At 44.8% G+C, this 14,488-nt stretch overlaps 3 protein-coding genes across 3 annotated transcripts; all 3 read right to left on the reverse strand.

The window, feature by feature from the left end:
• Positions 1–2,460: 2,460 nt before the first annotated feature.
• EDB93DRAFT_1255917 (uncharacterized protein) lies at positions 2,461–3,600 on the reverse strand (the record flags this gene model as incomplete). Its single annotated transcript, XM_041453861.1, has 2 exons — positions 2,461–3,260; positions 3,309–3,600. 2 exons carry the CDS (start codon positions 3,598–3,600, stop codon positions 2,461–2,463), a joined length of 1,092 nt encoding a protein of 363 aa, XP_041302095.1.
• A 413-nt stretch (positions 3,601–4,013) lies between these two features.
• Positions 4,014–5,511, reverse strand: EDB93DRAFT_1255918 (uncharacterized protein; the record flags this gene model as incomplete). The annotated part of the gene is made up of 5 exons (XM_041453862.1): positions 4,014–4,211; positions 4,267–4,435; positions 4,486–4,582; positions 4,635–4,803; positions 5,326–5,511. 5 exons carry the CDS (start codon positions 5,509–5,511, stop codon positions 4,014–4,016), a joined length of 819 nt encoding a protein of 272 aa, XP_041302096.1.
• Positions 5,512–11,377: 5,866 nt separating this feature from the next.
• Positions 11,378–12,886, reverse strand: EDB93DRAFT_1255920 (uncharacterized protein; the record flags this gene model as incomplete). The annotated part of the gene is made up of 7 exons (XM_041453863.1): positions 11,378–11,710; positions 11,749–12,155; positions 12,209–12,302; positions 12,533–12,622; positions 12,670–12,693; positions 12,743–12,790; positions 12,839–12,886. The coding sequence occupies 7 exons, from the start codon at positions 12,884–12,886 to the stop codon at positions 11,378–11,380; spliced, it is 1,044 nt and encodes a 347-aa protein (XP_041302097.1).
• Positions 12,887–14,488: the final 1,602 nt, after the last annotated feature.

The raw sequence follows: 14,488 nt of genomic DNA on the forward strand, positions 1-14,488 counted from the left end.
ATGTTTAGCCGCTGCGTAGTGTTTGGATTCGGGTGATGCATTGTGTTGAGAGAGCCGCATGACGACAAGAGCGATGTCGGGGCGAGTATACATGGTGAGGTAAAGAAGTTCGCCGATGAGCTTCCTGTACTCCATTGAGAGATCTTCAACATGTGGGAAAACATCTGTTGGTCGCCTGAACGGAAACACGGGGTCCATTGGAAGGGACACAGCATTGCAGCCGGTCATCCCATGCTCGTCAAGTAAGTACAGGATATAGTCCTCCTGATGCATCCATAGTTCACGTGTTTTGCGGTCGCGGATGAACTGGATCCCCAGATATTTCATCACAGCACCAAGATCAGTAATTCCGAAATGCTCTGCGATCTGTGACTTCGTGCGATTGAGAAACACACAATTGTTGGAACCCGCGAGCCCATTGTTGACATGCCAGGCAATAATACAGATGACTCGCATTCCATCTCCATCGACATGGTCAAATATAAAAACGGCGTAGTCTGCCTCGCACTGAAGGAACCTGAGGTGTTGAAGAACCTCTCGCAGTAGTTCGTACCAATTGTACGTGGCTTGTTTCAGCCCATAGAGTGAGGAGAGAAGATGAGCTATGAGACGTGCACTGTCAGAGCCGGTCCTCCTTGAATTCAAGCACCCAATGGCACCCAATGGCTCTTCAGTTCGTGGGTAGAGGTACGAGTTCGTATACATTCATTTCTGACATCAAATTCATTTCTTTTCCCATAGCTGCGAGCCAGTGATCGCAGTCCAGTCATCTCAATGCCTCGTTGTATGTAGCCGGTGGGATGCGCAAGTCGTAGCTAGGTGCCAGCGGATTACGATGAGTGTCGCTGCACACGGACAGTAGGACCACCTCAACGACAATGAGGTTGGCAATGACTTGCGAGAAACCAACTTCATTGTTGTCTGGAATGATTGCATCCAGATCAGGCACCTCTGGAGCTGGTGGGTCAGGCATCGGCATTGGTGGGTTGACAATGGGAGGGTTGATGGTATCAATTTTGCTGACGGGAGGCACAACGCCATTGATTTGCGCCGCACAAATCTCACATTGATGACTGAGACATGCTTTGTCAGCAATGATGTGATCTTTGTAAGACTGACCCTTTTCCGTGTGCACAGGAATCCTTCCAGACCGACGAATGATGGTGGTATGAGGAGGGTCAATAGGTGGAGGAGCGGCTGGAGGAGTGACTGCAGGTCTGTGCATGGGGCGAGCTGCAAGACCATCATCTTTGTCATCACTGTCCAAAAAGGAGCAGTTGGTGAAACCCTTGTCAAAGATAATGTCTCGAGAATTGAAGAATGCGCCCGTAGCAGTATCGCAACATCTCCATGCCTTAACTCCAGGTGGATAGCCCATAAAGATGGCTTCTTGTGATTGAGGACCCAATTTCTGTTGTAGTTCTGGCGGGATTCGCACAAAGCAGCGTGTGCCGAACACACGAAGGTGAGCAAGATTGTGTTGAACGCCATGTAACATCTCATAGGGAGTTTTCCCTGAAGGAAGGGCACGGGACTCAGTTCAGTTGAACAGATAACATGCGGTGAGAGTGGCCTCCCCCCAGAGTCCTAGGAGGCAAACATGCAAAGTCCAGCATCACATACATACGACCTTCAATTGTACGCATCACCCTCTCTGCCTTACCGTTCTGCTGATAAGCATAGGGGGCAGAGCGTTGACACTGGACTCCAGTTTCCTCCAGGTGCAGCAGTGAAAGCCTCATTAATGAATTCCCCCCCATTATCACTGCAAAAACTCTTCACTCGTGCACCTGACATGTTCTCCCAATGAGCTCTTAAAGACCGCCAAGCATCAAGTGCTTGATCTTTCGAAGCTAATAACTGTAAGTCGAGGGTGTGCATGTGATCGTCAAGGAAGATGATGAAGCAGTGCTTGCCGTGGGGCGTGATGGTAGGGATTGGTCTGCAGATGTCGCTGTGGACAAGATCCAGAAAGGTGGAGGCTTGTTGTGTCTCAGAGGAAGGGAAAGCCTGCTGTGGATGTTTCCCCATGATACATGACTCACAGTGCAATAAGGGGGTCACAGAATCAATTGTGATACCCTTCGCGACATGACCAAGACGCATAACGGCCTCTTTGCCAATGTGCCCTATATGCGCATGCCATAAGTCGAGTGTGAGGGGAATGTGCACAAAAGCAGACAATTCCAGTTCTTGAGAGGAGATGGGCAATGGTGACATGGGCAATATGAATTCAAGATCTAACACATACAGTTTCCCCATTGCTGGGATAGCGCCGAGAAGATTTCCATTGTGCGCAAGTTCACAGGTCATATTTGACTTGAAGTTCACATCCCACCCTTTCGCGTCCATGCAGCTGACAGAAAGTAGGTTGAGCATTGTGTTTGGCACGTGCAAACAATTTGATCATTTGATGTGAAGTCGGTGCTGTCTGATGCTCAGCCAGGCCATGCAGGTCCCTCATCTGGTCGTCTCCAGTGTCCCGTGGTTTGCAGTGCGAACAGGGACCAATACCTCCATTGTGTAGGTGTGGAAAAGCCTCTTGTCCTTGACGAGAGTTACAGTCATCCCGGAGTCGAGTATGGTAGAGAATGGCAGGGAGGTGAGGCAGGATACATCATCGACAATTTCAGAGACTGATGTGAAGGACATGTCAGCCATCAAACTGCTAAGTCCAGTCACTGCTGCTGCGATAGCAGGCGCTGCAGGAGCAGGAGTAGGTGTGGGGGCAGAGGTGGTCGCAGCCGCTGCAACAGCTGTCTCTCTCCTCTTATTCTTCAACCAGGGCGCTTGCCCCTCCATTCCACCCCCCTTACCATAACAATGTGCATGATCGTGGTTGCCTTTATGACAACCAGGCATGGTGCAAAAGACACTGTCTGGATTGTGACGGTGCTTGCAGAGACCGGTGATTGGATTGGTACTGGGGGTGGTTGAATTGGAGGAGGCTGCATTAGCATACTCAGAACCTGGTCTTGAATGAATGGCCTTAGTATGTACGTATTGTGCAGCCTCAGCTGTGATGCAAGAGATACAGCTTTCGACTGTGAAGATTGAGGCTGTGCCCGCTGCTGCCATCATGACTTCGTCATGCATACACTGTTCAAGCATTGACTTAAATTGTTGCCATATAGGCATCTGCGGAAGTCCAATTAACAAGCTGTAGATGGCGTCACTATCACGAAGAGCAGCCCCGGAGTCACAAAGGCGCTTGCAAAGCACTGCATATTGACCAACATAATCAGTGGCATCGGCCGAGTCTTTCATGTGTAAGGCATCAAGTCATTGATGAAGTTGATATTGGGCACGGGTGTCCATGCAGTCGAAACGCTCCGTGAGTATCTGCCACACCATACGGGATGTGACTGTGTGTGCTCGCAATACCAGCACTCCTACAGATGGACTGATGTGATGTGTAATGAGATCCTTGGCTTTAATGTTGTTTAGGAGCCATTCATGCATAAGTGTCTGCTCAGCAGCGGTGACATTTGCTGGATCAACAGGGACGGGCAGGACAGAAGGAAGACCGAGAATGTCCATAGGATCGGGATTCGTATTAACGTGGCACCATAGGTCTTCGCATGCGAGTGCATATTGCATCTTTGTCGACCATCTGACGTAGTTCTTCAATCCCAACAACTTGGGAATGTGATCAAATTTCCCCATAGTAATGCTGCTGTGGTGGAGGAGTATGATAAGATTGGTAATAAGAGTGGTGGGCTAACACAGATAGAGATTCTGTTTGATAGTTTTGAGTGAGGGTTCAGAATGAACTGGGGCTCGTAACCTGTTAACAGTGAAACTAGAAACAAGATCTCAGCATTATGGACAAAGACACTAATATTCCAAGTACCTAGAAACAAGATCTAAAGACAAAATAGTGTGAGATGAGAGCGGTGTGCAGGATACATCGAACATACCTCATCGTTATGGACAAAGATGCTGAGGTACAAACAAACAAAGACAAAGAAACTATAAGCCATATGTAAAGAGTCCAATACAAAAAGGGAAATCTAATTATGGTGTTGAAGTTGAATGCTAACATTTTTCTCCTCTACAAGTTGAGTCACCATTGCCTTTACATCACCTTCGATTGCAATTGCCTTGTCAAATGTATTTTTGATATGCCTTGAAAAATTAATCGCAGTTCCTTGTCTGCAGACACCCTCTTGAGCAAGGGTTGTACCATGCTTGAACTTTGGTTGCATGCTCTGTCAGATATATTATCAGCAAAAATGCTTGAATCACAATGAGAGACAAAATCACCATGACTGTGTCAGTGGCACATTTCACCACCACTTGAAGTGAGACATCAACATCATTCCCACCAGAGCTACAATCACCATGAAGCTGGCACTGCTCAGGATCCACAATACTATGGAGAGTAACCCAGTTCATTGCATATGAGGCATAGAGTTGATCTGTGTGGATGGGGCTAGAAGTGACATCAGAAGCAACACTACTAATAAAATGCAACCTACTCACACCTCGTAGTTTTGTGATATGTATCCCTCAGAGGGAACCCGCTCTGCTGTCGAAAAGTAGAGAGGACCATTAGATAAGTCCAGGGTATACCCGGAGTCTAGATATATGAGTTCATATAATAGCACAGAGATTATATGTAAGATACTCACCAGAGTCATTGCCTTTGATTATCGTAGAAGGCAAGCCTGCCTCATCAATTGCTGCAATACATGATGTACTGACCTCAGCAGGGAGACTAGTGACCAGCAAATTCAAGCTCAAAGCCAAAATTCCTAAGGCATGGGAGTCCTTCTGCTGCCTTGCAGTCATTGCCAGCTTCTATTGGTAAGGTTATTCACCAGACCAAAGACATGTGCATGACAGGGACCTGCATTCCAGCCAAACCGAATCAGCTCCCCCCATGATCAGGCTATCCAGCTTATTAGATATATATATTGAATTGAGAGAAGGAGAAACTCACCCTGACCCCCTTGCGGTCATTTACAGCCTTATCAATGACATTATTAACATAAGTCAACAGATCAGGATGCTGACTACACTTGCCATGGAGTACAGCAAGCGAGACCAATCCTATATACTAAATGAGTTACATATAAAAGACAGAGGGTCAATATCCATAGCTTCACACACATCAACTGTATCATGGTGGCTGCAGCAAGGGAAGACTACTGGTCAGTACACAAGTGGCATGACTTTGAAAAGAGCTGCTCGACAGGAGAAATGGCACCTGGAATGGCAAGGACATCATGCGCAATACAAGAGAGAGTCAGAAATTCATGAGAATGGTCCTTCGTAGATAGTCAACTAGTTTTTCAAGTCTGAAATAAGAAAAAAATGTACCTTCCACCATATAAGAGGCATGCTCAAGGCATTTGGGTCCTTGGCACCCTGTGCAAGGATGGCATAGCGCTTGAACTCGGACTGGATGGGTACTGTTGACGTTGTGTGGGATTTGCCATCAGAACACAAATTAATCAGTGACGAAAGAAAAGAATCTTCATCAGGAGAAGTTGATGGTGGAGGCATGTGAGATGCAGTAGGAACCACTTCTGGTGTTGCAAGCTCATAGCGTGCAATGAAATGTTTAAAAATTATTTTTGCTTGGGTGTATCCATCGTTGTCAAGGTTACGGAACCACTCAAGGCAGAGTGCTGGGTGACATTCAGTGCAAGATTATGGTAGGAGGTGCAGATCCTGGATATCTTCCCATATTTGCACTCATGTTAAAATTATCATTTCGGGTCTACATTGTCGCTGGTTGGACAGCAAGCCTGATGTGTCTCGGGACATATGATATCTATAATCTGACATCTGTCAAGGCTCCTTGAGTAGTCATCATTCTAGCATTGTGTCATGAGGAAGTAAACAGTTTACAAACAGATACTAACCATCTGCACCAGTAGTAGTAAATACACATAAACAGTATACAGATAAACAGTTTAAAAGGCCACCTTGTACAGCCTGTAAAGCTTGTGGGGCTTGTGAATTTCGGAGAACACATGCCAAAAGATTAACATTATATAACATATCACATCACATGATCAACTTCACACATTATATTTTGCAATTGGCAGGGATTGAACTCAATCCTTCAAGCAAATATATGTACAGCATGATTACCACTAGGCCACAAGATCAGTTATGTATCCTAACAATATTAAATATATATACCAAAAGCCACATGACAAAAATGCGAAAATTTCACTAAGTCAGTCCACTCAATTATCACTACACCACCACTATTCACCACTACATAAATTCTAGTACAGTAGCTCAATCCAAATGTAATTGAATGATAAACTATATTTAATATATATAAATCCTGTTTCACTTGGGGATGATAGACCTTGTACAATAAAGATTAGGATATATCTCAGCCATTTTTTGAACACTTTGTTTACTTTATATCCTGGTGTATGCAGCAAAATCAGGGCTTCAATATGATCCAACATTCATCAAATGTGGTCTACAGGATCGGGAGATATTGCACTTTTAGTATTTATTGGAGGTTCAATCAAGTTAATGGTACATATTTCAACTATATCTTCAGTTATTACAATGACATATAGTAGGTTAAGGACACTAGTAGAGACTATAATAAGCTTAGAAGCATTGGTGTAATATTTTATTATATGTCTGTCAAGCTTGTAAGATCTGTGATGTCTTGTGACACCTTGTATGGTCTGTCACAAAATTTGTAGTTTGCTGATGCTTTATGTGGGGATCGTAAGTAAAAACACTTTTATTGTTTGCATTGGTCTAGTTAAAATCTGTCCCTCATTTAGATCAACTCACTGTTACAAGAACATCTAGACACTTGGGTCCCTACCATTTTTCTCCTAATCCTCCTCGTATCAGCCCTCGCATCATACCCTTACCCCGACCTTACCCTTGTCATCCTTGTCATCCTCGCATTCCCTTTCGCCCTCTACCTGTCGCTTCAGCAGAGCCAGTACATCTGGTCGGACCCTTTCGCTGACGAAGCATACCCATGCTCCGTTTCACCACCTGACTGATCCTGTGGATAGTCCCCTTGCCCTTACCGTCTGGACGGTAACCTATGACACGATGCACGACGCATCCCCTTTGCCCTATTCCCTTTCCTAATCTCTGACTCGGTGCGCAGTCGCACATGCGACTTATACTTAGATCCGCAGCTGCACGATCGTGCCTCTGCGCGTTTCACTTCTTATTTCGATCTTTGACTCATCTTCTTATCTAGCACGTTCTACCTCGACCGAACGTGCCTTCCTGTTATAGTCATACCCTTTACCGATTGCCTCTCCCGGTAGTACGAGTTATCATCCACTAATACGTCTCCTGTCCTCTATATAAACTTGCTACCATGTACCATATTCCTTAACTTGAATCTACTTGGTTCTTGACCTCCTACTCTCACCAGAGTGATCCTTCTGCCTCGCCAGCAGTCTATATTCTATCTTCTTATCTGCTCCTCGTGGATAAGCCTATAGTCTCGACCTTTACTCATCGACTTCGTCGACGAGCAAAGCCCCTGTTAACTAGTCGGACTTCTGTCCTTCTAATTAACGACGATCCTTACGATTAACCTTCGGGTGTCGTAAGCCTAGGCCGATATAGCTTATCGTCTCGCAACCGCGTGACATAAGCTACCCGATTTGGACATAGGCGTCAAATCGTACTTGCCGAAGACACGCCAAGTACGACCCCTAACCTTGGGCTAGCCCAAGGACGTCCTCGACCGTTGACGACACAAGCTCTGTTTGAGCGTCGCCAACAGATACCATCCAAGTCGTAACACTCACAACATCAGGATTGAATGGTCCTAGGTTGAAGTTGGGACCCAATTTGCTCGCATGTGGCATGCATTTCTCTATTGGCTTGAGAGGCTTCATGGACTAGATGTGTTTTATGCTCAGCATCTCTGGCTATTACATGAGCTTTTCCTTGAAGAGATTGAGTCTGACTGTTGCATATTTTAAGCTGAATAGAATGCACATTCTATCTTGGGAGAGGGACATAATTAGAGCTCAAATATATGTTGTCTCATATCTCAAACATGATCAGCTAAATAGAGGAATTTTGGTTTTGTGGCCATTAGGATATGAGGCTCATGGACCAGCTTGAACATAGGCTGTATGCTGACGATTGTGAAGAAATCCATCCTGACATCATCAGATAGTACTATGGAACTGTAGGCAAGCCTATGCATCATTGTAGCAATTGTTGCGGCGTTGGGCTCAAAACCACGTATTTCCATACTCACGTCAACACCCAAAACATATGTGCACATGTCCAATGCACTTTCGCACATGTCCGAGCCACTCCGCATCGGACCTTCGGACATCGCATCGGCCGATCGCACTTCGTGCGCACTTGTCCATTCCGTGTCCTGTCCATCCAAACTAGCCTCACTAGGTGTGTAGTCATTCCCGTGCATGTTTTCTGACATTCGGACCATGTTATTACATGTCTGCAGCACCTCGTGTCTTATTACATAGGACATCGGACCCGAAATATATCACTACTATCTTCACCTGTAGTTTTCCGAATTTCTATGTACTTACGTAAAAATACTCTGTAGTGACCCGTAGCAATCATCATCCAGTAGTTAGGAGCAGTTTCCCGACTCTGCGGATCACCCAGAATATTCTCTTAGTTCTTAGTTGCATTTCAAAATATTACCATTTGTTCACCATCATACTCCGTCACTCATTATACTTGTGCATACCGCTCGCAATCCGACACTCGTTATAAAGTTTCTGATCTATTATCATGAAGTCCGAAAGTCTGAAATCTTGGACATCGCACTTTGGCTTCAGACATTGGATAAGTACCTTCAGAAATCATCAGATTACCTTCAGACATCGTTTCGCAGCATCGGACATTTTGTTATTTGCATTACTGACACATTTTTACTACTAATACCAATTAGCAATCCCTTTAGGATCAAATGCACTTGTGCTGCAAGTATAGCAGACTAGGTCGTGCTAAGATCTACCTAAATATTTGTTGTCTAGGTAGTACAATTTCTGCTGAGCCCAGCAGAGATCAGCTTTCTACATCGTGCACCCCATCAAACTGGAGCAGGTCACCCCTCAGATGAGGTATACTCAGCTTCTGGATCTACTGATGGAGAAACAGATGACAAAGAATCAGAGGAGGAGTGGGAAGACATCGATGATTTTGAGGATCCAGGTGTCAAAACAGAAGATCTACAAAAGCTTCCTCAGCTTATTGCTGCTGATCATGATGCTCATTTCCATATAAGCCTGTTCATGTTCCAAAGCATGCCAGTCCATTCAACTCTGCTACTCTTCACACTTTTCATCAAGCTCTTGCTCAAGTACGAGAGGCAGGGCACATTCCAGAAGGATTTGGTGTTTTTCTACATGAATGAGATGATGATGTATATCTCTCTCATGAAATTCTTCGGTCAGGACGACAGAGGACCAAGGAATTATGCATCTCCTTGCCTGATTTTATTTGGCAACCTAGGGCAATAAAATGGTGTCGAGCACTTGGTGTTATGTTCAGGCTTTTGAAGCTTACCAATACTGATGTTGGATCTAGTAGTGACACAGATAGTGATACCAGTAGTATTGGGTATCACAATAGCTCTAATAGCTAACTACAATTATAGTACCTAAACTCTCAATATACAAGCAAGGAGACTGGCTTGAAATTGACAATATTAAGTTTTAAGTGTACAGTATTTACAGCCACAGATCACATGACAGGTGATGTGGTTGAATTTGGTCATGACTGAGCACTTTTGTACCACAAGAATCTACAGCTCACTTAAATTTTACTACTGTCTCTTCTATCACCAATCACTTGTTTATCTTTCTTTTTTCTCTTTAATTTTTCATATGACTCCAAAGTGCAAATGACAGACCAGCAGCCAAATAGATGATGCTAGGAAGGCAAATAGCGAAGCCAACCAAGGACTAAAGTCTGCTTCTCAATCTCACAGCAGGCCTAAGGCTCAGACGATTTCTAAAGTGAGTGTTAGCATGTTTTAAAATGAGCTGTGGCTTAGGCAAGTGACTGTGAATGTTTGTTTATTAGTCAAAGCCAGCTTGCCTTCCTAACTTCTATTTTAAAGCTGGCGAAATCATTTTCATTCCCTATGGAACCAAACAGGTAAACTGTTAATATTACAACTGTATTTGGCTAGGATTGCTGACTACTTTTCAGTTCAAGAAGACCTCACATTCATATATTCCACTTCTGATACATGTTCTTCACAATCCCCAAACACTAACTTTGGTGGAGGTCCAGACTCTTGAAGTTATGCGACTGGCAATCACAGATTATTATCATCAGCAAGAACTGGTCTTTCAAGCTCTTTGACTTAGAGCTTCGTAATTTTTTCCCACGACTCTTTCACATACTGCAGTCACTTTATCCTTGTATAATACATACAGCCAAGGTTGAAATATCCCTGTTCTACACAGGCCAGCCCATGTGGATCCATCAATGTATTGTTGTGTTAAATACAGGTGGGCCAATGTCAAGTGTGTATGTGATACCAACAGTAGGCCCATAGTATGTGGTATAGTCAATAAGTGTACACTTTTTCATTGACTTTGGTGGTTAGTGTATAAATTATGTACCTGATATAAGCAGATGGGCCGATCTCAAGTGCATATCCAATACCAACAGGTGGGCTGGTGAAGTACGTATGTGATACCCACAGTGGGCCCATAGTATGTGATTTAGGGTATAGTAGATAAGTGTACACTTTTTTATGTACTTTGGTGATTAGTGTATAAAATGTGTACCTGATATGAGCAGATGGGACGGTCTCAAGCATATATCTGATAGCAACCGGTGGGCTGGCCTCAAGTGTGTATGTGATACCAACAGTGGGCCCATGGTGTATAGTGTACACTTTTCTATTGACATTGGTAGGTAGCAGATGAAATATATACCAGATCCAACCAGATGGGCTGAGTGGGCAGTGGTAATGATATATACAGATGGGCCGACATTCTAAGCATATAAATGAGTTATGGATACTAATTGGTCAATGTGTCGGTATTCATGGACAATCTTACACGATGTATATATTTCAGGACCACCTTGGCCAAATATGAATATGCTGGATGAGGTGGTTGGTCAATAGTTGCTGGTGATATGTATAGATTGGCCGAAATTCTACACTGATATGTAACGGCCACTTGTCGGTCATAAGTGACTGGCTTTTATTTTTACAAGATTATCTCAGTCAAAATGTTCCTGGTAAAATATAATATATAGCTAACATACTCAACAATTGAATTAATCAATATACATGGAATTCACGCCAAAGTTTATTTATTCACAACTGAATGATCTACTGGAGCATTGAGTCAACCAAATCATGATGTGTGATAAATTCCATGGTACAACTATAATCTGCAGATGATTAGGGAAGGGGGCGCATGGTAGAAACAGGTGATGTGGCAGGGCAATGGGGTCCAACAGCAGCAGGAGTGGATGAGGGACCAGCGAGTTTAGATGCGGAAGATGCTTGTCCACTAGTGAATGTGGTGCCCTGTATGTCAAGACAAGCGGATGGGCCATATGCTGACTGTTGACCGATATTGGCCGACTGTGGGATGGGAGGAACCAAAGGGCCAAAAATACTGTTCAAGTACCTCATGCCAAATACTGTGGCAGAGGAACTATTGCCATAGCTCATTGTCGGTGGTTGGAACAATGGATTTGGAATGACTTCTGCCGAAGCTTCTCTACCATGCTGACAAGTCCATTGACCAATGTTACCGTGGTGCTGACATTGAGCTGCATCACCAAAAGTTTGAGACGCATGGAGGAGATACGTGAGTTGAAGTCCTGTTCCATCGCATTGACCCTGGCAACAGCATTCCGGTTGGCCATTTCCATGGCAGTGACCTGAGCAGCAAGGGCAAGGACATGTTCATGAGTGTTGGATGGTGCAGGTGTTGAAGAAGGGCGATCAGTGGCAGGCATTGCTGGATAAATGGGCAAGGGGATGACATTGGTTTCCTTCTGCCAATGGTCGGCTGGAAAGTCATCAACCAAAGCAATAGCTCCAGACTGGCCTGCTGTGTGTTGATCCTTCACCTCAGGCTCAATCACCATCTTGGTAGCGATATCAGTCTCCTGCTGGAGGTCAGTGACATCGGGCATATCAGTGTCATCATTACCTTGGACAACCTGATCTGAAAGAAAGATAGGTCTAAATATTGTCATCATGAACCAGAAACTTACTGACCAGTATCATCCATAGCATCCTCAGACACCAAGATCAGTGTTGGTTGAAACTGATGCATGGCTGCTCTGGTGGTTATAGAGATGGGCTTTTTGGCCTAGGGATGTGACTTTGGCATCTGACGAGTTGATGCAGGACCAACATCATCGACCGATTCTGGTCAGTCACATTGGACCTTCATGACGTGGCACTTGAAGCAGGACTTGATTACCTGCCCCTTGCATCCAATGACAACCAAACAAGGCTTGCTGTCACATCTCTGACAGCCAGGTATGTACTATGAGATGGTAAGTAATTGGTCACTGAAATGAAGTTGCCCAAACACACCTGTTCTGGCTTGGTAATTTTCTCGACCTTCTCCTTTCCCTTTCCTTTCGTCTTTGGCTGCACTCGGCCAATCTTAGTCCTCACTTCCACCTAAAGCTAGTTGAGTGTTTATCAAAGACATCTAAGGTAAATCTCACCTGTTTTACCTCTTTGGTTGCATCCTGACAAAAAGTTAGCAATAAGATTGGCTAATGTCGCCATCATACTTACCTTGGACTTTGTTGGCACTGCGGGCAAAGATGCACCCATCCTAGTTGGCTAAGTGAATGTGAGTGGTGAGTTGAAGATGATAAAGGCAAGACGCACCTGTCTAATCACAATGGTCCCTGTTGGTTGATCATCCTCATTCTCCATATCGGAGATAATGGCTTTGGAGATTCACTTGAGAACCTTGCATTTCTTCCTGCTGGTCTCAGCATCTGAGTCATCTTCTCTTAATCTGTGAGATCTGTGGTCAGGCCATTTGCCCTTGTTGGTCATCCGGCCAGCAAGTGTATTGATCGGCAGAACCAACATTACTTTGGGAGATACTGGTGCTGGTACATGTTTAGGTTCAGGAGCAGGAGCAGGAGCAGGAGCAGGAGCAGGAGCAGGAGCAGGAGTAGGAGCAGGAGCAGGAGCAGGAGCAGGAGTAGGAGCAGGAGCAGGAGCAGGAGCAGGCTCTAATTGTGCTGTGAAAATGTTCAGTAATAATGACATGTGTTACAAGAACATCTAGACGCTTGGGCCCCTACCATTTTTCTCCTAATCCTCCTCGTATCAGCCCTCGCATCATACCCTTACCCCGACCTTACCTTTGTCATCCTTGTCATCCTCGCATTCCCTTTCGCTCTCTACCTGTCGCTTCAGCAGAGCCAGTACATCTGGCCGGATCCATTCGCTGACGAAGCATATCCATGCTCCGTTCCACCACCTGACTGATCCTGTGGACAGTCCCTCTGCTCTTACCGTCAGGACGGTAACCTATGATATGATGCACGACACATCCCCTTTACCTTTTTCCCTTTCTTGATCTATGACTCAGTGCGCAGTCACACATGCTACTTATATTTAGCTCCGCAGTTGCACGATCGTGCCCCTGCGCATTTCACTTCTTATTCTGATCTTTGACTTACTTTCTTATCTGCACGTTCAGGATTCACCCGTGTCTCACCTCGAACGTGCCTTCCTTTTATGGTTATGCCCTTTACCGTTTACTTCTCTTGGTAGTACGAGTTATCATCCACTAATACGCTCCCTGTCCTCTATATAAACTTGCTACCATGTAACATATTCCCTAACTTGAATCTACTTGGTTCTTGACCTCCTACTCTCACCAGAGTGATCCTTTCTGCCTAGCCAGCAGTCTATATTCTATCTTCTTATCTGCTCTTCGCGGATAAGTCCTTAGTCTCAATCTTTACTCATTGACTTTGTCGACGAGCAAAGCCCCTGTTAACTAGTCGGACTTCCGTCCTTCTAATTAACGACGATCTTACGATTAACCTTCGGGTGTCGTAAGCCTTGGCAGATACAGCTCATCGTCTAGCACCCGCTTGACGTAAGCTACCCGATTTGGACATAGGCATCAAATCTTACTTGCCAAAGCCTCGCCAAGTAAGACCCCTAACCTTGGGCTAGCCCAAGGACGTCCTCGACCGTTGACGACACATGCTCTGTTTGAGCGTCGCCAACAGATACCATCCAAGTCATAACAACATGTAATATGTACTTACTCACTATATCCGACCATCTTTGGGAAGAAAGGATGAAGATTCATGTGAACATCATTGTCTCGCACATGGTCCCACTGCGGAGCAAGTCCTTAGTTCATGGTCGCTTGGACCTCGGTGGCTGCAGATAGAAGTAATGGTGAAATGTCCGAGGCCATCCTGCCATGCTGCTAGAGTGCTTGAGACTTTGAAAGATAAACATATTAGAACAATTAAGATGAAAAAAGAACATACCACTAGCCAC

The sequence above is a fragment of the Suillus bovinus genome, assembly GCF_016758785.1.
Source record: "Suillus bovinus strain UH-Sbo-P2 chromosome Unknown EDB93scaffold_105, whole genome shotgun sequence".
NCBI classification, from domain to species: domain Eukaryota; kingdom Fungi; phylum Basidiomycota; class Agaricomycetes; order Boletales; family Suillaceae; genus Suillus; species Suillus bovinus.